Raw genomic sequence first — 27,005 nt, forward strand, 5'->3', positions numbered from 1 at the left:
GTTATTAATTTAATATTTCTGTTAAATGTCCTCACATAACTGATCTTTGGCCGGCGACGACAACCTAACTGCTTGCAAACCCCATTGCTGAGAGAAGGGCAGAGAGACTTGAAAAGCTCGAAAAGGCAACTTTGCATTTCTCCAGAGTACGGGTGCAATCTCCAGCAAATTAATTTACGCTCCAAGCTTGCATCCCCTTGAGCGCTGGCAAAACAAGGTTTTGGCAGAGGTCTTTCAAGGGAACTGCGAAAGGTGCCTTGCAGGCACCGAACCGAAAACACAATTAGCAGTTGAGTCGGCTCTCGGTGCAGGAGCACGGGTAAGAAGGAAGACCTCATCCCCTTTGGAACGGGGAGCAGGGACGGGGGAGGCAGGGAAAACCGAGGGCATCCCGGCGTGCCGGCACAGCGGAGCGGGACCTCGGGGAGGGGACGGAGCTGGGGCGGGGGGGCCGTGCCGTGCCGTGCCGTGCTGTACCGAGCTGTACCGTGCCATGCCGTGCCGTACCGGGCCGTACCGGGGCAGCGGGGGTCGCGGGGCCCCGCGGGAGCGGCTCTGCACCCCCCCCCCGCCGCCCGTCCCCGGCCGGCAGCATCGGCCCCGCCCCGCGGCGTGCGCCAATGGGCGTGGGGCCTCATTTGCATATTTGCATATTGGCGGGGACATAAGGGGCCGGGAGGGAGCGGCGCCGGCAGAGGGGGGCAGCTGTGCCTGCGGCGGGCTTCTCCCCAAGTGACCCATCAACACTTCGTGCTTTTAGCTTTTTTTCTTTCTTCCCCCCCCTTTTTTTTTAAAAAAAAAAAAAAAGCAAAACTTAACTCTTTTTCCTATTCGTCCGGTTGTTTTTGTTTTGCTCCCTCGCCGAAAGAAACTTTTCCGCCGCGGCAGCGCGCACGCAGAGAGGAGGGGAGATGGGGAGGAAGGCGCTGCTGGCCGCGCTCTGCCTCTGCCTGCCATGGGCCGCCGCTGTCGGCGATGACCCCGGTAAGTCCCGACCGGTCCCGACATGGGGAGGGGGCTCTGGGCGGGGCACGGGGCGGGAGAGCCTTAGACCGAGCCCGGAGCGTGGACGGGGCGGGCTGGGAGAGCCCCGGGGCATGCCCGCTGCGGTGGGGAGGGGGCTGCGGGGGGCACTGCTGCTGCACGGGGGGAAATGGGGGCTGGAGAGGGCTGCTGGAGGACCTGCGTCCTGCCAGGACAGATCCGGGCACGGTTCCCTTGCTCGGAGCTCAGGCAGGGTCTCAGCTCAGGGGTGGCATGCCCTGCGGAGGCTTGGGATGTGCTTGGGTTTTTTCCCCCCAGGAGCAAGGTGTCTCTTAAGAGTCCCTTTCTGGAGGCAGGTTGGCACTGCCGTAGCATCATGGTAGGGTCCTCAGCTCCGTGCAGGACGAGGACCCTCTTTTCTGAGGGCATTCACCTGTCCCGTGGGAGTCCCGCATCCCAGCTGGATGTGGTTCTTGGTCCCTTTCGTCCAAGGCAAGGCGGAATTTCATCACTGTCATAATAATGCATTTGGGCTGCAGTTAATGTAACAGAATCTGTTAGGAAAAATATTAACAGAGGAGTGTACCCCCACAGTGTCTATATATACACATACAATTGTACTTACACCACACCTATTGTACTTACATTTGTGCGTGGGCACTCTCCAGGGTAGGGAAAGTAGGACACGTGTGTGTGTTGACTACTCGATGTTCCCTAGTGCTCCTGTTTAAGCCACAACATGATCGCAGCTTTGACAAGCAAAGAGACTGGTTTTAATAGACCACTACTCTTTAAACTTTTTAGTGGTGCCCTGTCATGGCATTACTTTTCAGACATTGTGTGAGAGTTTAGCGTATTGTTTAAAAGTCTATATCCTTAGAAGAAAATGTAGATGAATCTCCTACAGCTGCTAGGTGAAGCTAAAATGTATAATGCTACATCTTTTTTTTTTTTCTTCCACTGCAGATGCGTTTGTTATTTCCTTTGTGTGTAAGGAAGCTGGAGGGAAGTATTCGAAACTAAGAGCATGGGGTGCTAGAGCATAGCCAGAGGAATGTATTCTCATTTTGAATCCAATCTTGTGCCATCAGAGGCAATCAAAAGCAGTTTCCATCACAGTACCCAAATTTCATACAGTAAAATAACTATCTTCCCAGAGAGAGCTTTCATCCCTCTAGGAATTGATTTGCCTTAGACTTACTGATTGCATTATTTCTCCATAGGAACAGGTTATATGTAAACAGGTTGTGTGATCATCCTAAAATTATCCAAGTCTTGAGCCTTGCACTATTTCTTCCACACCACAGTAAAAAGATGTTTTGGAGCCATGGAAAATACATGATCCATCCCTCCAGGAATCCAGAGTATTTAATAAACAACATAGAAAAAGATATTGTAGGTGGAGATAACATTGGTGTTCCAGGAAAAGATAATACACTACTAGGAATGCATGCTGATCTCTATTTTTACCAGTGTAAATCCAGAGTCAGGGGTTACACCAGATTTACACCACTGTGTGATGTGACCTGCTGGTGTTTGCTGTGGCTGTGTTTGGACAGACCTGCCAGGGCAGCTGTGGTATGGCCTTTCCAGAAACAATGCCTTTCTGGGGAGGAGGCTGCTGGACATCACAAGTGTGCTGTAGAATAGCATGGGCACTGGCACTCCTAAGAAAGTCTGCTGGGACCTCTTCTGTGCAGGAAGCACTTGCATGGTGTGGCTTTCTTATGCACCTTTTCCTCTGTATTACTGTAAAGCTTGGCGGTGATTGCATTTTATTGTCTTGGGCTAATTGCAGATGTTGCAGAGGGACTAATGGATGGCAAGATCTCTGCTGCTGGATTGAGTTACAGGCCTGCCAGCTGCAGCTGAGTAAGCACCTCTTTGACAGGGAGCGCCTCGGAGAGGGGTGAGCACCCGTGTGCACAGTGTGGGAGCCTCAGTGTGCCCTCACCCCGCCAGCTGCAGGGCTTGAGCAGGCCAGGGCCATGCTCAGCATCTGCTCTCTGGCCAAGATGGGCTTCAGAGGTGTCACTCTTTCCATTGAGAAGTGAGGGAGGACTTAACCTCAGGGCTCTGCCATGAGGAAACTTGCAGAATGGGAGATGGAATTTCTTTCACAGCAAAGTTAAACAGTAACCTGACTTACGGGGTAGGCTTTGTCAGATTGCAACATGCAGTAGTCTGCTTTCAGTTTATAGTGTAGCTGCAATTAAACAATCATACTTGATGATGTAGCACAGCTGACCATCAGTGTGCTTCAGAGCGCTTTTAGGGACTCGGTGTGACTGATGGATGCCCTATCCCGATGCTGGTTATCAGGTGGAGGATGAGTTCCAGTTAACTCCAGCAGGTTGTGTAAATGTTTGTTGTGTGCAGATGTTTGCCTCTGTATGTGTGCGTGGACTTAAGTTTACTCAGGCTGGCAGTACCCCTTCTAGTGATCTTTGCACCCAGCTAGTAGTCCCACTTCTGTGTACATAACACCAGGAAATTGTTGTTTACCAAAGATTCCTGTTCAAAATGTAGTTCAGATGCACTGATTCTTGCACGTGTATTGTTACCATATTTTGCATCCTGCATCTGATGCTGGCAGTTTATTTTATGATTCACATTCCAGATGCTGATATATCTTCAAACTCACATTTTCAACCCAGCTTACCAATGGTACTTTCCTTCATCCAAAACAGTTGACAGGTTGCTGTAGGCTTCTCACGGAGGAAATTTGAGGATGAATTCTCTTGATTAGTGTGTAACCGTGCATTTATATTGAGTCAGAATGCTTAAAGTCAGTGCGATGCTTTCAAAATTGTTAGCAGTAATGGACTGAATGGAATTTCACAAACTGCAAGTCAAAGTCAGTGTAACGAGGTTTAAACAGGAAAATGAAATTACTGACTTTTCCTAGTTACTAGATACTTTTCTGCACCTTGTCCAAGTTCTAGGATATTCCCTCTACCGTGATGTACACGACAGCTTTTTTAGAAGATGAAAACTGAGACTATGTTAGTGAAAGTTTCAGAAAGGCGGCAGAAATTTTGTGGAGCATGATAAAATGGAGTTTGGCAGTGCAGCCTGTAGGCTGTGAGAAGAGACAGCTCCAGTCTGAAATTGATGGCTTAATTCTGCTCCCTTTTCCAGTTCTCTAAATAGGTAAATATCCCTTTCTGGGCACTGCTGTGTGCTTACAGTTTAGTGAGGTGACCTATGCAGCTTTATTTTGTAATGGGGACTTATATTTGCCATGGTGCACCTGGAAGTTCTTGCAACACAGAGAACGTGCCTTTATACCTCTGCTTTACTAAGCCTGGGAAAGTGTGATTTTTTTTTAGCAGAAGCATGGATTTGTTTTGTCTACAAATTTAAACCTTCAGGTCTGTTTTTCTTCAAGGCCTTGTTTAGAAATAGAATTGCAGTCTTATCCCAAAAACTATTTCAATGTCTCAGGGTGCACATAAACTTCTTTATCTGATTTCTATCCATCTACGTTATGTAAAGCTTATGGCAACTTCAGTTAAATTCCTATCCACCTTCCAGAAACATGCTGAAGGCTCCCCATTTCTGGGTTTGCCCTGGTTTGACTAACCCGAGTTGAAACACATCATTAGCTAACTGGTAGTGTGTGTGCATTGACCTTCTTTGCATTTCTCTGGCATCGTGTCAGGCTATAGGAATGAAACCCACTGTCACAAAGTCTGACCAGCTCAGATCGGACATGATTCAAGGAGACTTCTTACTTTACATCTATGAGGAAAAGGTCCGTGACAAAAGTCTATGTATGACAAGGTTTAGTTCTCAGTCACCTTTTTTTTTTTTTTAATGAGACCAAGATACTTTGACATACAAAAGTCAAAGTGGCAAATACTTGCTTTCTGAAGCAAGCTGCTCGGTAGCTGCAGTTCTAAAACATGGTATGTATTGAGATCAGTATGTGAAATGAGTTTGTATGTATGCTGTTATATACCCCTGTATTTTTTCCTGAAATTTAATATGCAGAAGGTGGGAGAGTAGGTGGTGCTGCAACATGTGTGGAGCACAACACGAGGTACAAATTGATCTTGTGCTGTGACCCAGACAGCATTTGCAAAGCCAAACTCAGGCAGCTCTTGAGGATAGCTTCTGATTAGCATGTCATTAAGCAGTCAGCAACAAATGCCACCACACACATTTCCCTCACGCAGAGGGTGTCTTGCTCCTGGGAAATGAACATGTGTGGACATTAGACACCAAGATGCTTTTTTTTTTTTTGAGCATGAAGGATGCTAATGATAATTTCTGACTCTCTAATTCCTCACACAACATAGCAGAAGGCCACTCTGCTCATTAAGCTATTTCCCTAACCCATGGGCTTTGCAGCCGGTGCTTTCCTGGGGGTGACACAGCCCTTATACCCTAAATACCACCCAAAGATTTTGAGGCTGAAACACTAATATTTGTCAAGCTTTTTCCACCTCTCCAGTGGCAGATGCCCCTGTACTCTAAACTCTCTTCATGAGTGAGTTACACGTGGGACTGCAAATTTGGTTTCTGAAAAGCTTGTTTCCAAAAGAGTCACAGTAAGTGCAAATTCTAGCATGTGTTTGTAATTCAGAACACACCAGAAGGCAGGATTTCAATTTAATTTACATTTTGGTTGATTATCAGATAGGTTTGATTCAGAAGGGAAATGATTTCTAAATATGAAAGGAAGCACTATTAACTAGTGAGCAGGTGGACTATTCTTGTTCGCCTTCCTGTGTGGAACAAGAATACACATAATTGAAAGTCTTTGCACTGTGTGCCTTAGACTTGAAAACTGTTCTTGGTTCTTTCCAAGTTTTACTGATTCACTGCTGAATGAGAAGTTATAGTTGATATTTAACCAATCAGACTTTGGGTATCTTCTTTTTCTGGCTAAAAAATAAAAAGAATAAGATTAAAGGTTTGTTTCAGAGAGGGGTTTTGCACTCCCTTGGTTGTGAGAAAATTAAGTTTTGAATGTGCAAAAAATACTAGAGGGGGGAAACTTCTGAGAAAACTTGCATGTGGTTAGTTTGGTAGATTTTGTTCATTTTCAGTAGGTAAAGTTCTATATTCAGTGTTATGTGAATCCTTCTGCTTGTTTGGGGAAGGATGCACAGGAAAAACACCTGTTCTTGACGGGGAAGGGGGCAGGAAGGGGGCTCGCAGTATAATTAGCCTGGATTAGCTAGCCAGGCAAGTGCAACCAAGGTCAAATACAGCTAAGGATGCGGCTTGAATGGGGAGACCAGAAAAATAAGTTTTAGAAACAGTGAATGATTCTTGCCTCTGTATAATGCAGCACAACTTTGTGGAGACATATATATGCCAGGTATAGAAGACTCATGCAAAGGGGAAAAGAAGGGTGCTGGAAAGCTGTTGTGCCTAGCATGAGGACCTGACCGCAGCCCTGTGCGTTCCCTGTGGTGGCTTGGAGCTATTCATTAATGCGTGTGTAGGAGTCTGTGAAAGCTTGGTGCTCGCGATGCCAGGAAACACAGCGCTGAGCAGGATGGAGTTGGCCTGAGTTCAGCTGCACTTGGAAAACAGGCAGTCAATATTTGCTAAAAGCAAGTTGACAAAATACGACCTGGTTTCAGGAAAGCATTGGCGTTTATGTCCATGGTTAATTACAGGATCTTTTGGATATAGAGGTGTTTACGTGTTGAATCAGACCTAGGAGGATGAGGCAAGCTTCCTCCTAGACAAAAGAAGTGGACTTGAAGATTAAAGTAGCTTCTCTGCTTTGACAGGAACAAAAAGAAAACTTATGTTTTGAACCTAGAAGCTGGAGGGAGTTCTGAGATGTGATCCTTCCGGGCCATCACATGCTGTCTGACTACCAGTACATGATTTATCTATTTATTTTTCTTCCTTCAAATAGCTTCAAAATAACTTCAGGCAGAGGAAGACTTCTTTTTTTTCCTCAAATGTTGTTTATTAGATGATGTGGAAAAAAATACTGTCTTCAAAATGCAGGCTGCTACTTTGCTGGCTTGGTTTCCTTAGTGGGTATCTGATATTCTCACCTACTGCTTTTCTCTGCTGGTAAAAAGTAAAATACCCACATTCTTATAAAACTTGGACTTTATGGCTCATATTTTTAATGGGCTGTGGTTACTGTATCCTAAGAAGAGCCTTGATAAACAAGTAACGTGTTTGTGATGAAGTGGAAGATGCACCTCCAAAATATGTAGTACTATGATAGGAATTTGCCGCTTTCCTGCATGCACCATGACTCCTAAAAGTGTCTCATACCTGCCTGACAGCTGGTCAGATTCTCACTGTTTCAGCAGTATCATGGACAGGGAGCAGTTTTCATGAACCTTTGGTTTCCCTCCCACATGCTCACTGGGGGAAATGAAAAGTGTTCTCCATTTCTTGACTGTTCTTGACCTCTCTCCAACATCATAACCAGTGACTTCTGAACTGTTTGCTCTAATACTTCTAAAAGGCAGCTTTGTTTTCTGTGATCTTGTATAGCAGAAGCTGAGATGAATTTTGAGGGAATCGAGAGCAAGTTTTCCTTACGGACGCCTGCAGAGCCCGATGAGGATGTCTGCTACCTGGTTCCCGGGCAGGTGGACAGCCTGGCACAGTGCAACTTCAACCACACCAGTAAAACCTTTGTGGTCATCCATGGATGGACGGTAAGATGAGAAGGGTGGCATGTCCCCTTTGGTTGCGCTCCTTGTGGATAGTGCTAGATGCTTCGGCTCATGGATCTGTGCCACAGATGATATTAAGATCTTTGATCTCTTTGTTTGTTTGTTTTGTTTGTTTTTAAACCACAACAAAACAGGTGACAGGCATGTATGAAAGTTGGGTCCCAAAGCTGGTGGATGCTCTGTACAAGAGGGAACCTGATTCAAACGTCATCGTGGTGGACTGGCTAGTTCGAGCTCAGCAGCACTACCCAGTGTCTGCTGCGTACACTAAGCTGGTGGGAAAGGATGTCGCTACATTTATTGACTGGATGGAGGTAAGTCACATTTCTCACATATTTAATCTCCTGTGTCCACAGAGTATTTCTGAAGGTTCTGTGAAAGATAGATATGAAAGACAGGTTCCTATATATTATATAGCAGTCGCACTTTGGCGCAAATGGTTGGAAGTCTGCCTTGCCTTTGGAATTTATTTAGGGGATCCAGAAACTGGGGCAGAAGATGGCTGAAAATCTATGGTACACAGGAGTGTGTTTTGTCCCTAATTCTTTATTTCCCTCTACTTTGGTTTTTGCGTTAAGCAAAAAACTCAAGTTAACTCAAGCAAGCTTGTATGGAGCAAGGTTATACTGATTATATTTATTTATTTATTTTTTTGCTGTTACTCATGGCTCAAGCAGAAATTCTGCTTTTTATAAAATAACTTCCCCTGTGTCATCTGATGTCGTCCCACTTAATGTCAGATTTTAAATGAAGCTCTCTTCTCCAGGAGCAGTTCAACTACCCTCTCAACAATGTCCACTTGCTGGGGTACAGTCTGGGTGCTCACGCTGCTGGGATTGCTGGGAGCCTGACCAAGAAGAAGGTGAACAGAATTACTGGTAAGGAAACCTGTAGTTGTAGAGAGTGGAGAGTTCTGTCTCCTCCATACTGAAATATTACTGTCCTCTGGAGAATCACCAGAATAATTGTTGCTTGTTGGCTGTATTTAGGCTGTGTTCATTCTACATTAAATCAGTGGTTCTGGTATTTATATAGTAGAACTGGAAAAGGTTCAGAAAAGATCAATCAAGGTGGTGAGTGAGAAGCCTCAGTATTTTTCTGCACAAGAGATGAGTAAATAGGCAGGGATTTATCAGCCATGAAGAGATTGGTTTGGGGGAATGGGATTGTAAATGGCCAAATCTATGGCCTGGGGAAGGTCTCTGTGTCTCTTGCAGCACAACAGCTGCAGGGAGTTGTCTCCATCTGGGTGGACATCCCTTGCAGCTGCTGGGAGCATTTCCAAGAGGAGTGGGATGTGGATCCTCCTGCCATGGGTGTAGTACCTGCAGAGAGAGCTCTTTGCCATGGTATGCTTTGGATGCAAGAAGTCTGTACAGGTTCAAGGGGAGATTGGACAAGTAATCTGAAGAAATCCACTGTGGGTTACTAAAAATTAAATCATAACAGGCTCCAGTAATTTTCTAGGCTGAAAGTAATACTAAACAAAAAGTAAAGTAAAGTAAAAGTAAAAAAGTAAAACTAAACAGTTATGGGAAGAGGAAAGAAATACACATTTGTTTGCCCTGTACCTATGCATACTTAGGTGTCTGCTTAGGGTGATATTTTTTGGGAGGTTGAAGAGTGTGCTGGATAAGGTGGTGCACTGTAGCACGGCCATTTGGTCTGGTTTACAGCCCAGCACCTGGACAGCTGAGCTCTGCTTTGCCCCAGCACTGATCTCAATGACAAAGGAAATGCCAACATCAGCAAACAAGGCTAAGAAAATCACTCATCTGTGGCATCTTCGGTGCTGAGAGAGCCTGGGAGCCTCATTCAACCTGTAGCCTGGCTCCCTTCCTCCTGGAGCTGTTTGTGCATGCCTTATGAACAGGAGTTCCTGCTCACTGGCAGAATGGTTCTGGCTGTTTGTGGTGTCAATGTTGCTGCAGCTTGACAGTTTACTGTAATAACCCCTCTCCCCTTAGGCATGCAGGCTGCAATGCTCTTATTTATGTTTTCCACTTGTTTCCCTAGTAAAGAGTTAGCAGCAAGACATTTTCCACACTTCAAACACTTCAAATAGAAATTTTACAATTCTTCTGTTCCTTGACAAGAGGGGAAACATTGAGAAAATATTTACAACTTGTTTCTCCCATCCACTGGAAACACTACAGCTGTGGGGAAGTTATCTGTGCTTCTTTACATACATTTACATACACCTTATTTGTCAGATAGTGTCAGCACGTCAAAGTAGTGTATTTGATTCTCCTGCATACATGAATGTTACTTAAATGATCCCACTTTAATGTCTGTAGTGATGCCATAGGCAATACTCCAGCCCAGTGTGGCACCAGAGCTTGGCACTTGCATCGCTGTCAGTGTTTCGGCAGACAACCATCTCAGTTATTCTTTGTGGTTTGCACCATAAAGGGCTGGATCCTGCTGGTCCCACCTTTGAGTATGCTGATGCCCTCACACGCCTCTCCCCGGATGACGCTGACTTCGTGGATGTCCTACACACCTACACCCGCGGCTCTCCGGATCGCAGCATCGGCATTCAGAAGCCCGTAGGACACATCGATATTTACCCTAACGGGGGAGGCTTCCAGCCGGGCTGCAACTTGGGAGAAGCTCTACGCCTGATTGCTGAAAAAGGCTTTGCAGGTGAGGATGCTCTGAAAACAAAGTGTTGTATCCAAAGGAAGATCATCATCCAAAGCAGAGATCTGGATACAGGAATTTGTCCTTTAGGTTCTTTTAATATTGTCCCTCAAAAACCCAGCCATGGCTTAGTGGATTTTACACCATTTTGTATGTGTGTATACATATTTCATATATATTTTTCTTTGAAGATGTGGATCAGCTGGTGAAATGCTCTCACGAACGATCCATCCACCTCTTCATCGACTCCCTCCTCTACGAAGAAAAGCCCAGCATGGCCTACCGCTGCAACACGAAGGAGGCCTTTGAGAAGGGGCTCTGCCTCAGCTGCCGCAAGAACCGCTGCAACAACTTGGGTTACAAGGTCAACAGAGTGAGAACAAAGAGAAACACCAAAATGTACCTGAAGACCCGTGCTCAGATGCCCTACAAAGGTAGGTTTTGCTGGCTTACTGGTGAGCAAGGCTGGTAGTTTTGCTCAGCTGTGCATCGGGGTGGGCTCATGCTGCAGATGACAATGTTGCTATTTTGGTGCCTACAGTGAGCCTGTAGGCAAGGCTGCATGCGTTTGGGTTGCCCACAAGCTGAAGTGCAGGGTCAGAGCATCAATGCCATTTTATTAAAGGGGTGGTGAGTAGAATACAAAAAAGAGGGTGTTTTGAAATAAACTCCTAAGGGACAAAATGAAAAGAGGATTTATTCTGCAGCCCAGACAATGACTGCACTTGGAACAACTGAATCTTCAGATTTTTTAATTTTTTTTTTTCAAATAGTTGAATTTTTCCTGCTGCTGGGAAAATAATCAGCAGAGCTCAGCCTGATGAGTAACTTGCTTAAAGTTGTGCAGCCATCAGATTTGTGCCTTTCATACTGCTTTTGCCAGAGGAGCACTGCATCCCATGTTAAAATCTCACAGCAGTTCTTGATTTCCACTGCCACAGCGGTAGGTCTGAAAAGGACAATGCCAGAAAGAACTGGATGGCTTTCAGCTAAGAAAATAACTGCAAAGTTGGATTTAATTTTTTTTTTCCTCCCTAGTTTTGACTGTGCCACATGATATATTGATTGCTGTGTGCATTGTGTGTTGGACTAGCAATCAGAGGGCACGTTCCTGCAGTGTTAGAACAGATGCAAGAACAGTGTTTTGTTGGCATTTGGCACTTAATCTCTGGTGTTAGGGGACTGAAATAAACAGTCCTCTATGAGGAAGGCACAATTCTTGTTTCATGTCAAGGGCTGCAAGTCTTGCACTCTTAAAACAGATTTGAAGGCAATACTACAGATTCTGTGGTTATTATGTTGGCAGAAAGGACTGAAAAGCTTTTTTTTTTTAAGGTTGTGATACCCTTGCATCCTAATTGTTACCTCCTCACAAAAATAGTTCCCTGGATACCCACATAGCTCCTGTATTTAGTGATGCTCTTGTATTCCAACCTAGGATTTGTGCAGGGTTTTTTTTTGAGCGTTTGTCGTCAGCAGTCTCTTTGGAGCTTGAGAGGTTTTTAATAATGGCCTTTTCTTTTGTGTTCTTCTAGTCTTCCATTACCAGGTCAAGATCCATTTCTTTGGAAAGGCAAATATGACCAAGACAAACCAGCCATTCCTGATCTCTCTGTATGGCACTTTAGATGAGAGTGAGAACATTGCTTTCACATTGTGAGTAGCTACAGAAAGAATTGAAATGCACTGTTGAGTCTAGCATAAATCTGTTAAAGAGCCGATCTGAAAAACTTGGGGTTCTAATTCCAGCTACAGAAATCTGTTACAGGGTCCCAGAATTAGTTCTTGTCCTTGATCAAGAGAATGCATCATTCATCCATTGCTAAAGCTAATGATCTAAGATCTATAGGAGACATTCTTTATATTAGATCTGAAACATAGAAATAGTCTGACCTATGGCCCCGTCTAAGAAGAATTTTTGTGTTGTGAATGTGTCATCATTACTCCCCAAAACCCCTTTTTGCCATGTTCCAGCTGAACATGGCAAACCTGAATGTGACCTGGCGTAAACTGCCAGATTGGGCTGAAGGCCTCTGCATAGAAGCTGAGGGAGACATGTTTCCAAAGCTCTGGAAAGGAGCATAAATCTCTTCTTACACACCCTGAACATGGGCTGGAAGGGAATGAGGCTGGAAGGCACCAAGGTGTGTTTCCTACTCCAAGGAAACGCTGTATGCAAACTGTTCCTGGCTGGTGCTTGTCTAACACCTCCCTGAGAGCCACCAGCAATGGAGAAGACACCCATCTGTCCCAGGCTTTTTACTAGCTTGCTACAGAAGGCTTTTATTATTATTATTATTTTATTTTTTTCACTCCTTGTTCCATCCATCAGATCTATGGAGGACAGTTTGCTTTCTCCCTCTTTGAAGTACATAAAATCTTGACACTGTTTCCCCTTCTTTCTCTAGTTTTCTATCCTTTAGGTTAGAAAGCCCCTATCCTTCTAATCTTTCCAGAGTTCACTTAGGACTACTGATTAGTCTTTTTGGCTCTTAAGACCTTCCCAACAGCTTTTTTTTTTTCTTTCCTGACTCCCCACAGGCCTGAAGTCTCCTCAAACAAGACCTTCTCTTTCCTGATTTACACAGAAGTGGACATTGGTGACCTGCTTATGCTAAAGCTGCAGTGGGAAAAAGACAGCTTCTTCAGCTGGTCAGACTGGTGGACTCCTTTTACATTCAACATCCAGAGAGTCAGAGTGAAGTCAGGCGAAACTCAGAAAAAGTAACTTGTTTTCATTGTCATAAAGTATCTTAGTTTTAATTGCCAGTGTTACTCTAATCATGGTATCTCACGGGGCGGGACAAAACATGGAAAGCAGTTGTAAATGAGTGCAACACTGATAGTCAGGGCTCCAGTAGCACCAAACCTGCATTTATTTCAGCCATATTCAGCTGTTTGCCTCCACTGGGATCTGCAATCTGTAATTTCACTCCCACAGAATTCATTTGCATCCCACTGTCTCATTTGCCTCAGGTTGGTTATAATATGCAAGAGAGGATCTCAACGAGAAGCTCTGATTGTATTTGCAATTTCTCCTTTCTCTTGCTGGACACATGCACAGGTTTTCATGCAAAGAGCCTGCTTAAAAGTAAACTTTTCAGAAACATTTCCAAAAAATGCATTCACACTGGAAATGATTGCTTCGTTAAGCTGGATTTTCTGAAGAGTAGGACGTATCTTAATGGTGGGTGGGAAATGAAACACATGAATGCTGCAGATGTTGCTAATACATGAATGCTAAAACAGCAGTTAATCTGAGCAGTACTGCTTTCCCCTGAATCTTTTGAAGTATTTAGATTCATTAGACGTGAGATCTGTTAGCAGAAAATGGGTCTGGAACAGAGAATGTGCATGTCCTGTGTACAGTGTTGTGAATAGTATGTTCCTCCTTTAAATAAACAAGGCAGTCACTTTATCAAAAAAACAGTTATCAGAGCTGAACAAATATAGGGGTTGGGAAAGTACTGATAAGTAGAAAAGCAACCACTCAGGTTTGCTGGAATTGGCAACCTACTCTGTTTGCAAATATTCAAGGGAGCAAGGCTTTCTTCCAAGATCATTAACCTAAAGGAAAAGTCACACGACTAGTGTAAATAAAGAACCAAGAGACTTCGAGGTAGAGCCTCTGCTCTCTCAGCCACAACAAGGTTTTATGCAAAGGGCTAACAAAAGTTTGAGGTCCATACATCCTGCATTTACCAGTTTTTCTTACACGGTGATTCTTTTCTTACGGAATTTTTTCTTTATATTTTTTAAAATAATTTTCTGCCAGTGATTTTCCCAGGCTGGTAAAGCAGTAGTGCCCCACATGGCAGTGTGAACACTGCTTCCCAGCATCCTGTTCCTGCAGTTAAAAGAAGATGTCTGGCTCAGTCATCTAAATGTCCAACATCTATTTCACAGGGTGGTGTTCTGTTCTCGAGATGGCACCTCACGTCTTGGTAAAGGAGAAGAGGCAGCAATATTTGTGAAATGCCTGGAGCAGCCTGTCAACAGGAAAAGGGGAGGGTAAGAGCAAGCACCATTGTCTTAAGGTTGTGGAAACATGAATGGGTTTCATAAAACTTCGAGATTTGATTGATTCTGCACTAATATTCTAAACAATGCAGAAACATCGCAACTCAGTCTAATTTGAGGTTTGCTTGTAGGAGCTTTGGTAGCTTAAAAGCCCCAGACTTGGTTCTCTGCTAACCATCTCCTCATGTGGTTGTTACCACACCTGCAAAGCAAGTGCAAGTCCCTCTCACACTGTGGTGGTGGTGAAGTATAAATCTTACTGTTAAAGAGGGTTTACTAACAAACCCTCTGGTTTTAGAGGGCACTAACACAGAGGAAAGCTTTCTTCTGTCTGAAGGAGTTCTATGTTCACCCTTAATGCAAGGACATCCAAGCACCCATGCTGAGTCAGTCCCGAGCCCTTCCTTAGGCTAGACGTGGGTCTGGAGGCTGGTATAGACAGAAACAGGGCAGGCACATGGAGGTACTCTCACTGGCACACTACTTTCCTCTGGATTAGTGACTTCCTGAGATTCGCACCTCAAATTTATAGCAAGATTACATCTGCGTGTTTAATGCATATTTTTTTCCTGATTAGTAACTTTTCTGACCCAGAGTAAACTTTAAATGTGAGGACAATTTTACTTGGACTTTATCCACTAAAGTTTGAGCTGGAGAAGCGGTTATATTTATTTTAGTGCAGTTGCTATCAGTGAAAGGTCTCATGGGGATACTTGTAGACTTAGATCTTTTTTTCTGCATAAAAAGGCACATGTGCTGACCTTCACTCCAGGGCAATGACCTGGCGAGGCCTTGGGAGCTCTGTGTGTGTGTGTGCATGTGTGTTTGTCTGACACACCTGTAAAATTCAGTGGCGGCCAGGAACGGCCCAACCACATAACTTATTTTCCTGTTGAGTATTGTTTTTGGATCTTAAGTCTCAAAACAAGACAAAAATTGAACAAGTGTCTTATGTCTTTCTCTTCACCTTGTCTGTATTGTTTTTTTTCTTCCCACAGAGCCAAGAAAGCCTCTAAAGAAAATTCTGCACAGGAATCTGCTTAAAAGTGACAAGAATTAAGATTTTTTTTCCACACTGGGGAGGAGGAGAGTCTGTTCATCCCAATGAACTGGATGTTCAGAACCAAATATATAGAAATATTTATCCGCCACTGGCCTTTTTGCCTGCTATTCCTAGCTACTTAGGAGGCTTCTTGTAAGGAAGTCTCAGCATACAAAATACTAACCATAAAGATACATTATCGAATAGTTGTTTAAAACAAAGAAATCCCCGCAACAAATTGCCAAAGGCTTGAGTGTTAGGAAGGAATAAGTGATTTTTGCTTAATCATGGTGCCTTGTGACAAAGTTTCTTGACATCAGTTCCTCTATAGCAGTTTTGTAGTATTTATTGAAAAGAAGCAGAGACCTGTACCTGGTTTCTTTCTGGAGTCTTCTGGAACTGGACTTTTATTTCCTCCTTGCTTGGCTATCTGAATTTTCAGACAGTTCAGTGGCTAGAGTTCATTGTCTTCAGGTGTGTGTTTAGCAAATAGGTAGGCTTCTCATGTGAAAAAATACTTTTGCTGTGTGTAAAGCTGTATCCAAAAGATGTCAGGGACTGACTCAATATGGGGATGAATTTTTTAGTTTGTGGTTATGAATGTGCTTTACTGGGGGTAAATGCCAGTGCTGCTTAGCAGTACTTATGGTCTGTTAAACTATATACTTCTATGCAGCGTAACCTGTAATAAATAGCAGTTGTAGGAGAAGACAGCAATACCAGTGTCCTATGCAGACATTCAGCTTTTCATTTGTGCTTTCATTCCCCTGAAAATGGAGCCATCAAACCTCCAACACTGTGCTGAGTAAGGAACGGCAATGGAGTTGAGCTACCAGAAACTGCAGGGAATGGACTTTTTTTTAACCACTTGCTTGCATCCCTGATGCTAAAACTAAGAGTTTCAGTGCTGTTTGACACTAAATGCCATTCATGCAGCTGTGTGACAGCTATATCTGGTTTGCAGTGCAACTAAATCCACAGGTGACCAGCATACCCCTGCTTCCCTGTACTGGAATTGTGACTTCCAGTGACCAGCCTTCATTTGTTGCTTGGCTGTGATGTGATGCCAGATACTAGGAGTTGCTTGGTTTTCCGCCTTGAGGTGGAATTCAGCAGGGAGCAAGATCTGTGACATTTAAAAAGAGCCTGATTTTTTGATGCACAAAAATGAATGGTCTGAGAAACACTTGAATTAGACGTGCTGTGAGTTGCCAAAAACAGATATATTGAAGGCTTTCTGCTTTCCCTTTCTTGAAGTAATGTGTAATTTTTCTAGTGCTTGGGAAAATTCAATAGCCTTCATTTAGCTTTCTAGAGGATAAACAAAATACCGGGGAGGTAGAAGGGTTTGAAGGTAGACATTTGGAGAAGTGTAATGTTGATGTATTGATGCTGGTTTTCATAGTCTTTTCCCACATGTGCAAGACAAAGTGTGGAGGTGGTGATTCTCCAAGACCATCCTATCTTTGAAGCAAAACCAACATAAATACATTTATGTGCACAGTTGTTTTTTTTTTCTAGCCATCGCTGCTAGTATATATGGGGATAAAAGTCTTGAACAGTGCAATATGTTGGAATATTAATAACTCCAAAATTGCTTACATTTGGTTTCCTTACTACAGATAGGATGAGTCATTGAGGGTGGGGCTGAGTATTGAGCCACAGCATATGAGACCTCTAAAAATAAATACGATTCTATATTCCCTATAGACTTCACATTTTATTGCAATCTTCTCTTTAGAGTTAAAGTTCTCTGGAAATAAAATGTGTGTAAACAGGTGTGCTTTTAATCCAATATCTAACTCAAACACATACGGAACTTGGATACAAAATAGTGAGGGTTCTTTTACGTGGGGACACATGATTTAGCTTTGAATGTTATTTATTAGCTGTAAATACCATATTTATGTGTTTAAAGGTAGTTTGTATATATTGCTAAAGTTGCTGAGAGTCTTTACATTTATACAGTTGTGTGGTATTAATCCTGTATATAGCTTTACAGAGAGATTTTTATCAACAAACCACTTACACTGCATTATTTCCAGTGTGGTTAATAAGTTTTTTTTTTTAAAAAAAAAAACTCCTCAGTTTTGTACAGAATGGAAACCTATGGTTTTAATAAAACTCTCAAACTGATGCCAAAGTCACTAGTTTCATTTTGATGAAACAATCTGCTGTATATGTCTTATGTGAAGTCCACAGCCTTTTACTTGGATTCTGAGATGAGAAGATGGGGTAAGATTTTTTTATTATTTTAAATGCAAGTTGTAATTTTTTTTTTCATTTTATGATGTTTTGGGAAATGTGAAAATCACAAATCCAGATACTAAATCTCTATGTGCCTGCGAGTATCTCGATCACAAGTGAAAAGTGAAGCAGCTAGTCTGCTGTTCGTGGTTTCTAAGTTTCATGCCCTTTTACAACAGCCCATCCTTTGAAAGTCTCCTTTCCTTTTTTTTTTTCTTTGTATTTTCCTCCCAGCAGAACTGTGCTTGTGCACTTTCCTCTACCAAAATAGAAACTTTCTCTGCAAATTATACTTCTGACCACTTGGTTACAGGAGGCAAACACTGATCCCTAACCCTTACCACCACTTTCTAAAGGGAGTAACAGTGAAAAATCACTTTGGCCCATACTCGTGCGCAGCTGAGCTCAGGCATTTGACCTGTGTGGGCTCCAGCAGCCAGACTTGCCCTGTGATTCACAGCAAGGCCGTACCAAGGCTGTTTGAAGAGGAGCACTAGAATTAAGTTGTAGCAACGTGTGTGAGGGACAGTATTTAGAGCAGCTCTGACTTGGTTTAGGATGGCTCTATGGCAGGAGCAGAGCTTTGCTCCTCCTGGTGCAGTCAGAGAGAAAGTATGACATGGAAAAAGGATGGGGCACAAATACAGAGGACAAAGGGAGGAAGAGGGATGAAAGAAGTGGGTGATCAGAAATACCCTCGGGAAGTGAATGAGAGAGGGAAGAGGTGGGGAGGAATCCAAACTGCAGTAAGGGAATGAACAGAAATGCCAGCAGCAGGTGCTTTAAGGACACTGCTGCTTTCCATGTGTCAGAGGCTGGGTTGAGGGATGGGAAGGACTCTCATAAGACAAGGCCTATGACCACATCTGAAAGCATCCTGCTTATTTTTATATGTATAGAACGTACTGCATCATTTGCAGTAATGACGTTACATTATTGTTTTAAAGCCACAAGAACCTCACTACACTAAACAGGTTAAGAGGTAAAGCAGGGAAATAGCTTTTGGTGGAGGTACAAGAACCCAGGACCCCCCTGGAAGCCTGCAGTCATCTCTGGCCCCTTAACTCCTGCATTTTGCTCTGCAGTGCCCAGCGGCATCAGGAAAGGTGATGATCCTTGGCGTAATTCCCGCCTGTGGCAGCCAGTGTGGCCTCTGGAGGGGGTAATGGGGGAAGGATAGGATCCCCGTGGCTACCCAATGCATCTCACCTGTAAATGCTTCGAACAGGCACAAAGAGTTGTTCTTGGCTGGAAAGACTGAACAAAAGGATTTCAGCCAATGCACCTGCAAGGCAAGGAAGCCCTGACTCAAGTACTTGCTGCCTATATTTTACTCCTGCATATTTCGTTTTGATGAGTTTTTGGAACCCAGAAATGATTGCGCTGTCTGTAGGTGTCTCCATACTCAATTAACAGCTTGGTAGATAGCTGCTGTGTCTCCCCTGCTGAGGCACCTCCTTATTCAGAGATGTCTGAAACTTCACACCAGGTTTCACATCAGGGGGCACACACTTTAAAAAATAGATTACAGGGGGTGAAGGCTTCCTGAATAACAGCTTATCCTATCAAGTCCAAGAAGAGTTCCTCTATAAAAGATGAAAGAACACTCAACTGATTGAGCAGTGAGAAAACTATTCCTCTTTCCACATCTATAAAGTGGGTGGTTGGTCCAGGATTTCCATGAGCCTTGAAGTCATGAAGACGTATATAAATCCAACTGCTTTATAGATCTACATGTAATCTTTTTTTTTTTTTTTTCCCATCACAAACTGTAGTGACTAACTATGGAAAATGCTTTTCTCTCTTCAGATGGTTGTGTGTCTGTTTTTTTCTGTGTTGTGAACAAAATGTCAGAAGCTTGCTGCTTTGGATGAGCAAAACATTGCAAATGTGTTGCTTCTAGAGCGGGTTAGAAACAGACACCGAAAACAAATTTTCAATAAAAGGGAAGAATTAAAGAGGCTACAGTATTTTCCTTTTTGTTAACTGTAAGGCAGCAGGCAATGCAGGGCAATCCATACTCTGTCAGTCTAAACACAGCAAGGTTGTAATCCACACGTCCAAGGGGACCAATAGAACTGCCACCAAGTCATCTTTCAGGAAATAAATTGCCTGCTTCTCTTGCTGATCCTTTCTAGAAAAGTCTTCTAGCCAGATGTCATTTATAGTGGCTCTGGAAAGTCACCAGTTTACACTTTACACAAATAAAGGGATTAGCATTCTCCAGTGACTGAAGGAGAACAAGGAAATGAGAAGAGGAAGGGAAGGGAACCATTTGGCAGAACATCCCACGTAGGGCTTGACTCAACAATGCCTTTACATCCGTGTGTGGTGCTATCTCTGCTCAGCAATGCTCAGGATGCTTCCCCAAATCATTTGAAGCTAGCTCCACCAGAACAATGCATCCACATCAGAAAAGCAGATGCTAAACAGGGCCGCACTTTGGGTGTAGCAGGTGCGAGCATGTGGGTGCTGTGTATGTCCAGTGATGTAATCTCCCAGCCATTCATGTCAGATAAACACCACGTTCTTCATTGTAGGGCCTTCCCGTGGGAAGTAGCCTGATATCGTTAGACTTGGTTCTCACCAATGACTCTGGAGAGTCTCTGTTACTCTTCATCACCCCACCACGTCGAAGCACTTGGAGAGTAGTGAGACAGCCTGGCTGGCCATGTGTCTGTCCTCAAAAGCGCCAGGAAGTGAGGACATGTCTCACATTGCTCCACCTACCAAAGGCTTTTTTTACCCGCAATTAGCTTTAAACCTGGAATCTTCTAAATAGTGAAACAAGGACACTCCCTAACAGAGAGTACTGCCTGTGCCAGCCTTCTTCATATGCAGAAGCGCTACATGGAAATTAGGAGCAGTAAGAACAGATTTCCGTGCTAGAACAGGTTGAAAAAATGCTAAGAATAACCACAACTTTTTTCAAAGGAAGCATTAAAAAAAAAAAAAGTCTTCAAAAGAAAGGTTTCCTTGTCACTACTGGCAGGTCCTCAGGCTTTGGTGTGGCTCTTGCTTCCTTCCCATAGCATGTTGCATTTGGGAGCTTTTGGGGGTTTCCTCCTGCAGCCTGAGGGACTGCTGCCACAAGGCTCCCTTAATTACTAGGATTAAACCCTCTTCCATGGCTGTCACTGGATGTGAGGAGAGAACTACAAGGTTTGGGCTTCTGATGAAAAGGCAGACTCCGTGCTCACAGTGTGAGGACAAATCCAAACCCTCAGAGGCTGGAAAAAGTCTGTTTTTTTTTTTTTTTTTTTTTTTTTTTTTCCTGACACTGTGGGCTCTTGAGTGCTTGTCTAATGCCTGGCATGACACACCAGTTTTAAAATGAAGTAACAGCTCAAGCTTTCCCACCTTTGGTCCTCTCATGATAGTTGCCAAACTGAGTACCTACAGCGTCAGGCCATGCTCTGCTCTGGATGACTTCCCACAAATATTCCCAGTATCTCTGGGAAGTCAGACTCAGTACAGACTTGCTTATCTATGGGATGATGGAAAAAAACAGTATAATTGCAATGATGTAAGAAGCATCCAATTGAAAAAGAAAATGAAAAAAAAAAAAGAGAAAAATCTAGTACGTAATAGCCCATTTAACATCTAGGGGCTTTTATAGGACAATATGAGACTTAGAAGATCCCTAGCAAACCGTAATGTTTGCCTTGACCTTCTTGCTGGCAGGCCAGATGTTCCCATGAGCAACAGAAGCCATCTCAGGGATGCTGTCATGTCACTCCAGCTCACTGCTCTGTGCGGCACATTACCCCCGTGTCTCAGGGTATGCCCCTTCCAGAGTCTTTCTCTGAAGTTAGTCCACTGTGATTTTTAGATTCCTCACTGCTGCAAAGCTGTAAAAAGATATAGCTAGAGCAGGTGGTTTCCTGATCTGTAGCAGGGAGATTCAACTGCCAGGTGGCTTGACTGAAGTCTAAATTTTGGAGTATTATCTTCCATGTCAGTGTCAATTTTGAGAGAAATAGAAGAAAAGAGAAAAGAAAAGAAAAATAAAAGCAACAGAGAAAAAAAATAAAAGAGCAGAAATGTCTAACAAGAGGCAAGAGGGAATAAGGAGTCTTTGGTGTTGCAGCACATCGTGCAGTGCAGTACTGTAATGTAGTGAAATCAGCCATGCCAAGACTAACAAAGTAAAGCTGTTAAGCATACCCTTGATTTTAAATACACTTTATCCTGACAAGAAAATGGAATTGTGCACCTGAGGTTACGTATACACTTACGTGCTTTACACTGTGTTGATATCTATGAAAAATGTTTAGTCCATAAAAACATATCCTAAAGAGAAGTGATAATGATGTATCAAGATCCATAACAGAAAAAATTGTCCAGATTACAGAACAAAGAGCAAGATATAAATAAAGGTTGGAAAGTAGAAGCACATATTCAGCTGGTTAGTTACTAAGCAAGAGGAATAAATTAAGAGGAAGAGGAAAAGTAAAGAAGAGCTCTGCCTTAGCAAATCATTCCACCCAGAACACCCACCCACATATTCTTGAATGTAATTGAACTATTATTTATATATGACTAATTTTTTCCCCTTTTTAAAGTATTTATAACTCAGACACAAAATTAAGCCAAATTTTCTTGTTTATCTTGGCAAAATTTTGCCCTTTGCTTCGAAGGGTTTTCAGTACAAAGGTAAAAAATAGATCTTAATCTCTCTGATTTTATTTCCCAGGCCTTAAACAGGATACATAGACCAGGCTCAGTGCAACAGAAACACCGCTTTCTGCAGAAGTCTTCTCTTCACACGTGGCGCACAGAACAATGATGGAGGAAATCACCCCTAAGCAAATACACACAATAGCTGATTTAAGACCTGGAAGATGCTTGCTCCCCCCACCCCTCCTTTTCTTTATAGAGTTTTGTTCATGTGCCTTGCTGTAGTTCTTTGTTTTTACTTTAGCATCAGTGAATTTAGAAACCCTGGGGAGAAATCAGGGAAATGCTGAGGAACATTCTTTTGACAGTAACTTCACTCCCCTAATAAATGCGTGTCGATTTAAATCTGGAGTGAAAAAACAGTGGTATTTTTGTGTCTGGATGTTTTTTAATGGATGCTTAAGCAACCAATTGCATTTAAAGTTGTTTTTGTCTTTTTCTGCATTTGAAAGCATCATTTTGAATATGCGTGGAGAGGCATCAAATGAGGGCCAGACCCTTCTACACAAAGTTTATTTGGGGCACTTTGTCAGCGTTCCTACTTAAGTAACCCTCTCTGAGGCATTTCAGTTACTCTTCTGAGTGACTGGCCAAGGGCCATGGTTTTGTTTGCTTTCAGCCATTCTCTGGCAGGATCGCCATGGTGACACCTTGTTAACTGTTGATATAACAGGCCCATTGCCTTCAGGACTTTTCCTTGGGTATCTTAGGAGTAACAATAACTGCAGTTATGTAGAAGCACTTTCTTCCAAAGTACAATCAAGTTGCCAAATAGCCCTGGAAAGTACCAATTACATAACCACAGAAGAGGTCTCCTATTTCCTTTCCCTGCTAGGGCAACTTTATGCACTTATGACTAAGTCTTTTTGACCCTCTCCCCAAACTTACACTAGCTTGCGGCTGAATCTTTTTCTCCATTTCTGCTTTTCACTTCTCGTTTGACCAAATTCAAAGAATTCAGCATCCTGCCCCAACACCAAAGCCCCTGTGCCCCCTGTACTGACCTCTTAGGAGCCTGGTGAATTTGTGCGTTACTGTTTGCAAGATTACCTAGACTACCTACTTCCAGCCAGCCAGGAGGTAAGCCATGATAAGCTACTTCTCCAAGAAGGTCTCTGCAACATTCTTTTGCCTTTCCTATTAGAGAAACATTTTCATCATTGATTTAAATAGCACAGTCTATAGTGGGCTGGAGGAAAGGCTGTTTGCAGAGTTACACTGCCAGTTCAGGTCTCCCCTAGCACAGTGCCAGACCAGGCTTTCTAATATTACATAAACTGATGGTGAGTGGAATTCAGCTGTTTATGGAAGAGATGCTTGAAGATTTGGAACAGGGGTTTGAGGAAGCTCCATAACTACATGAAAAACAGTTTGATTGCAGGAGAAGAGAATTAACAGCCTGCTCCCTAGAGGCCAAGCTTGGTCTATGGTGCATTTGAGCCTAACAAAATCTCAGTCATTACATCAAAGCAGTGAAGGACCTTCACATCAAAGCAGAGATCGTAAAAGCCCTAACTCCTATCACCTGATAAATGTATTCCTATCTGTGGGCAAGTGACCTTCTTTATGTGTGGAAACACCTAAATCACTGTTGTTAGCACTTAAGATGTAGATTTCAAGGAGTGCAACTTTGGAAGTGTCACACAGACTTGAGGAAAGTGATCTGAAATGTGACAGGAGCTGAGCCAGAAAAGAGTTAGTGGATGCAAAGCTTAGAGATAGGCTGGATTCAGGACCAGTAAAACAGACCTTTTGGTTAAGGGCTGTTACAGGAAAACACATCATGGGGCACTTTATGTTGGATATTTCTGTTGCCTTTATTAACATATTTTCATAGTGGACAACATTTGATTCTGCATCATATTCTCCCATTATAAAACAAAACAAAACAAACAAACAAAAAAACTTCTCAAAATCATGGGTACCATGAACAGAGATGTGAAGTGTTATAAATGGGTGTAGCCAGGATCACAGCTCTTTCGTACAAGCAGGCTGACACAAAACATAGCTGTGTCCCTCCTACCTCTCTGAGAGGAGAAATAAAAGTTACTTTCAGGGCCTACAAAGCTAAAATGCCATCTCATAGAAGTGCTGAAGAATGCCCACTAAACTGTTAAGCAAAAAACCCAGGTAACCTTGGACAAGCCAGGAACAAAAGGTGTTGTACAGTGACTTGGAGAAGTATCCCATGAAGGTGGGGACTCCTGAAATTGCCATCAGCTGCCTCTGTATGAAAGGAAGGGAAAGAAGTGCCTTTGCAACAAAGATGTTGCACATACAGACTGTTACAGACGTCATGTGGAAAATAGCTGGTAAGAGGAAAAAGGATCATTTGGGAGAAATTCTGAGAAAACTTTCGGAAGGACAGAAAGGTCCCAGCATAAGACCCCAAGAAGCTGGAAGCTGCAGGGGTTGGTGCAAAGGAGGAGTCAATATTTGATGCAAAGGACTGGTCAATATTTGGACTTCAGTCATTGCTGTGTGAAAAGATGCTTGCTCTTTAACAATGCTGAGACAAATAATTCCACAAACCGGGGGAGCACGTGTGAGTAAATACTGTATCACTCACTTGCAGTATTTATCAGTACCTTTCACATTTGTTAAAGTTAAAAACCAGTGAGGGGGAGAGAGGGAGAGGGGGAAAAAAACTTTCCTAGTAACTCAGTACTCTGAAGACTGAACGCTGAAGATAAGCTAGTCACTGCCATGCAGTGCTGGGATACCATGCATGCTCAACCTCCCACCCCTGTGAAACTGTGGCAGCGAGCTAGCTGGGTCCTCCTTACTCAGTCAGAGCACAGCTCTGTCTGATCTCCTCAACTTCCCACGGCATCCCTTACCAGGCATGTCTTGGATTGTCAGTGGTCCCAGATCTTCCTCTTCTCTCTCCAGGAAGCGTGAGAACGACCCCTTTTCCTCACGGGTGTAGGTGACATAACAGTAAGCTCAGAACTCTCATCCTTTCCTCTCTTTTGTGCTCACAAATTACAAGTGACAGGCAGTGTTCATAGGCTCAGAGGTTCTTCATCTTTGACTGAAAAATGCCTCAGAATAAAGATGGAGGTGAGAATGCCCTTTTTCAACACTACCAAGTATGCTGTGAGGGATGCGTGTACAGGGCACCCTTGCAGGAAGGCCAGCTGTCTGGCACTGTACCCTCCCTGTGGATGTTTGAGGTCCTGCTGATGTGAGAAGAATGGATTGCCAGACTCCTTTGCTAGACTTGTCCACCACTTCTATGCTTAATGTACTATAAAACTATACGGTACATACACGCACACACACTGTTCATTTTCCTGCCAGCTCTGCCAAAGAAAACATGGAGCAGCAGTGTACAAGCTCTTCATGCTGTGTACAGAGAAGCTGGTGGATTGCTTCTCCAGTTCTGGCAGAGCTGCTCTGCTATTCTGGTAAAAGGCTCAGTCAGATGGAGAGGGTCAGGAGCCTCTGCATCTTCTGGAGAGACAGGCCCTTGAGCCTTTCTCCCTAAAAGATAGCTCATGCTTACACTTTTCACAGGAAGAAAAGAGGCCCTGGGCCAGGAATATTTTCACAGAGCTGTGGGTAGGCTTCATGCCTCCTTCTGGCCACAAGTTGAAAATGGCTCTCACACGTTATCAGTTCCTGGGAGACTCATTTGTCTCCTTCAGGGGCCCCTCGGTAGGGAGATAAGTCGGCAAGAGGAGCAGAAGACTCAGTTAGAAGTGGGGGAATCTCAAGTGACGGACGGAGAGCTGCCTGAGAGCCCTACAAGGAGCTACAGTGCTTGTTGCTCGTTTCAGCAGTGGCACTGATGAGCTATACCCCAATGCAGCCTAAGAGAGCCACAGCCTCTGTGGATGTGCCATTCTCCTTCTGGTGTGGGTGGGCATGGAGCAGGTAGCACCAGCAGGCAGAAAGGGGAACTGGTTGCTGTAGAAGAGGAAACAATCTGAAAACAATATAGACTAGGAAGAAATGGCATGCAAATGGCATGAGTGGGCAGTGAGAAGTTACTCACTGCATCCTTGTCACGTTATTTGCCTTCCCAAATATAATTTGTCCCCCGCCCCCACCCTCCAGATGAATGTGCAAGGGCACAGCTCTCTCCAGACCCTTTTCTGACCTCTCCCCTTTGTGGCTCGTGAGTCACAATGTGACCCCTTACATCTTTAGGCTGACCATACAGTTTCTGCAGAAGCTTTTCCAGAATGAGGCACATGGGGGAAAACAGAGAGGGGTAAAGAAGAATATGTACAAATACACGACAAAGAGCCCATGCCAGTCAACTTCACCATGGAAATTAATACTTCCTTTGCCTTCAGGGGAAAGCAAGGCTTGAACTCTTTAAGATCTGCGGTCTACAGCATCATCTCTCTCTAAAATCACTACATGTACTTATATATGTATGTATTTACACAAGGATTATATCCGTATTTGCATACTGACTCCTCTGAGCTCCTTTTCCTGCCTCACTTTTCACTTGGATAGCTTCTGCCTGACAGCCACGGTAAAGCAGCCCACCATGAGACTAACATGAGAAGGGAATTAAACAATGCCACTGCCTCAGAGGAGAAAGGTTACTTTCGGACAAATTCCTGCTGAAGCGGGTGGATGGCTATTTGCATGTGACTGCTGCTTGTACAGGGGGGCACACAAGGTTTGGTGCCGAGGGAAGATGCCTGGCTGTTTGGGACACTTGGCTTTAGAAATAACTTGTCTGAGCGGATTGTTTTAGCTAA

The 27,005-nt window shown here is 43.6% G+C and overlaps 1 protein-coding gene across 2 annotated transcripts; it reads left to right on the forward strand.

Annotated features, from left to right (window-relative positions):
- Nucleotides 1–689: 689 nt before the first annotated feature.
- On the forward strand, nucleotides 690–17,493 carry LPL (lipoprotein lipase). 2 transcript variants are annotated; one of them, XM_080573565.1, is made up of 10 exons: nucleotides 690–984; nucleotides 7,468–7,634; nucleotides 7,787–7,966; nucleotides 8,419–8,530; nucleotides 10,065–10,298; nucleotides 10,487–10,729; nucleotides 11,831–11,951; nucleotides 12,837–13,019; nucleotides 14,202–14,306; nucleotides 15,314–17,493. In XM_080573565.1, exons 1-10 carry the CDS (start codon nucleotides 912–914, stop codon nucleotides 15,357–15,359), a joined length of 1,464 nt encoding a protein of 487 aa, XP_080429691.1. In that variant the 5' UTR covers nucleotides 690–911; the 3' UTR covers nucleotides 15,360–17,493. The 2 variants fall into 2 exon arrangements, with proteins under 2 accessions (XP_080429691.1, XP_080429692.1); XM_080573566.1 differs by having other exon boundaries at nucleotides 691–984; nucleotides 7,471–7,634.
- Nucleotides 17,494–27,005: the final 9,512 nt, after the last annotated feature.

This window comes from Anser brachyrhynchus (genome assembly GCF_964034855.1).
Source record: "Anser brachyrhynchus genome assembly, chromosome: Z".
Lineage (NCBI taxonomy): Eukaryota > Metazoa > Chordata > Aves > Anseriformes > Anatidae > Anser > Anser brachyrhynchus.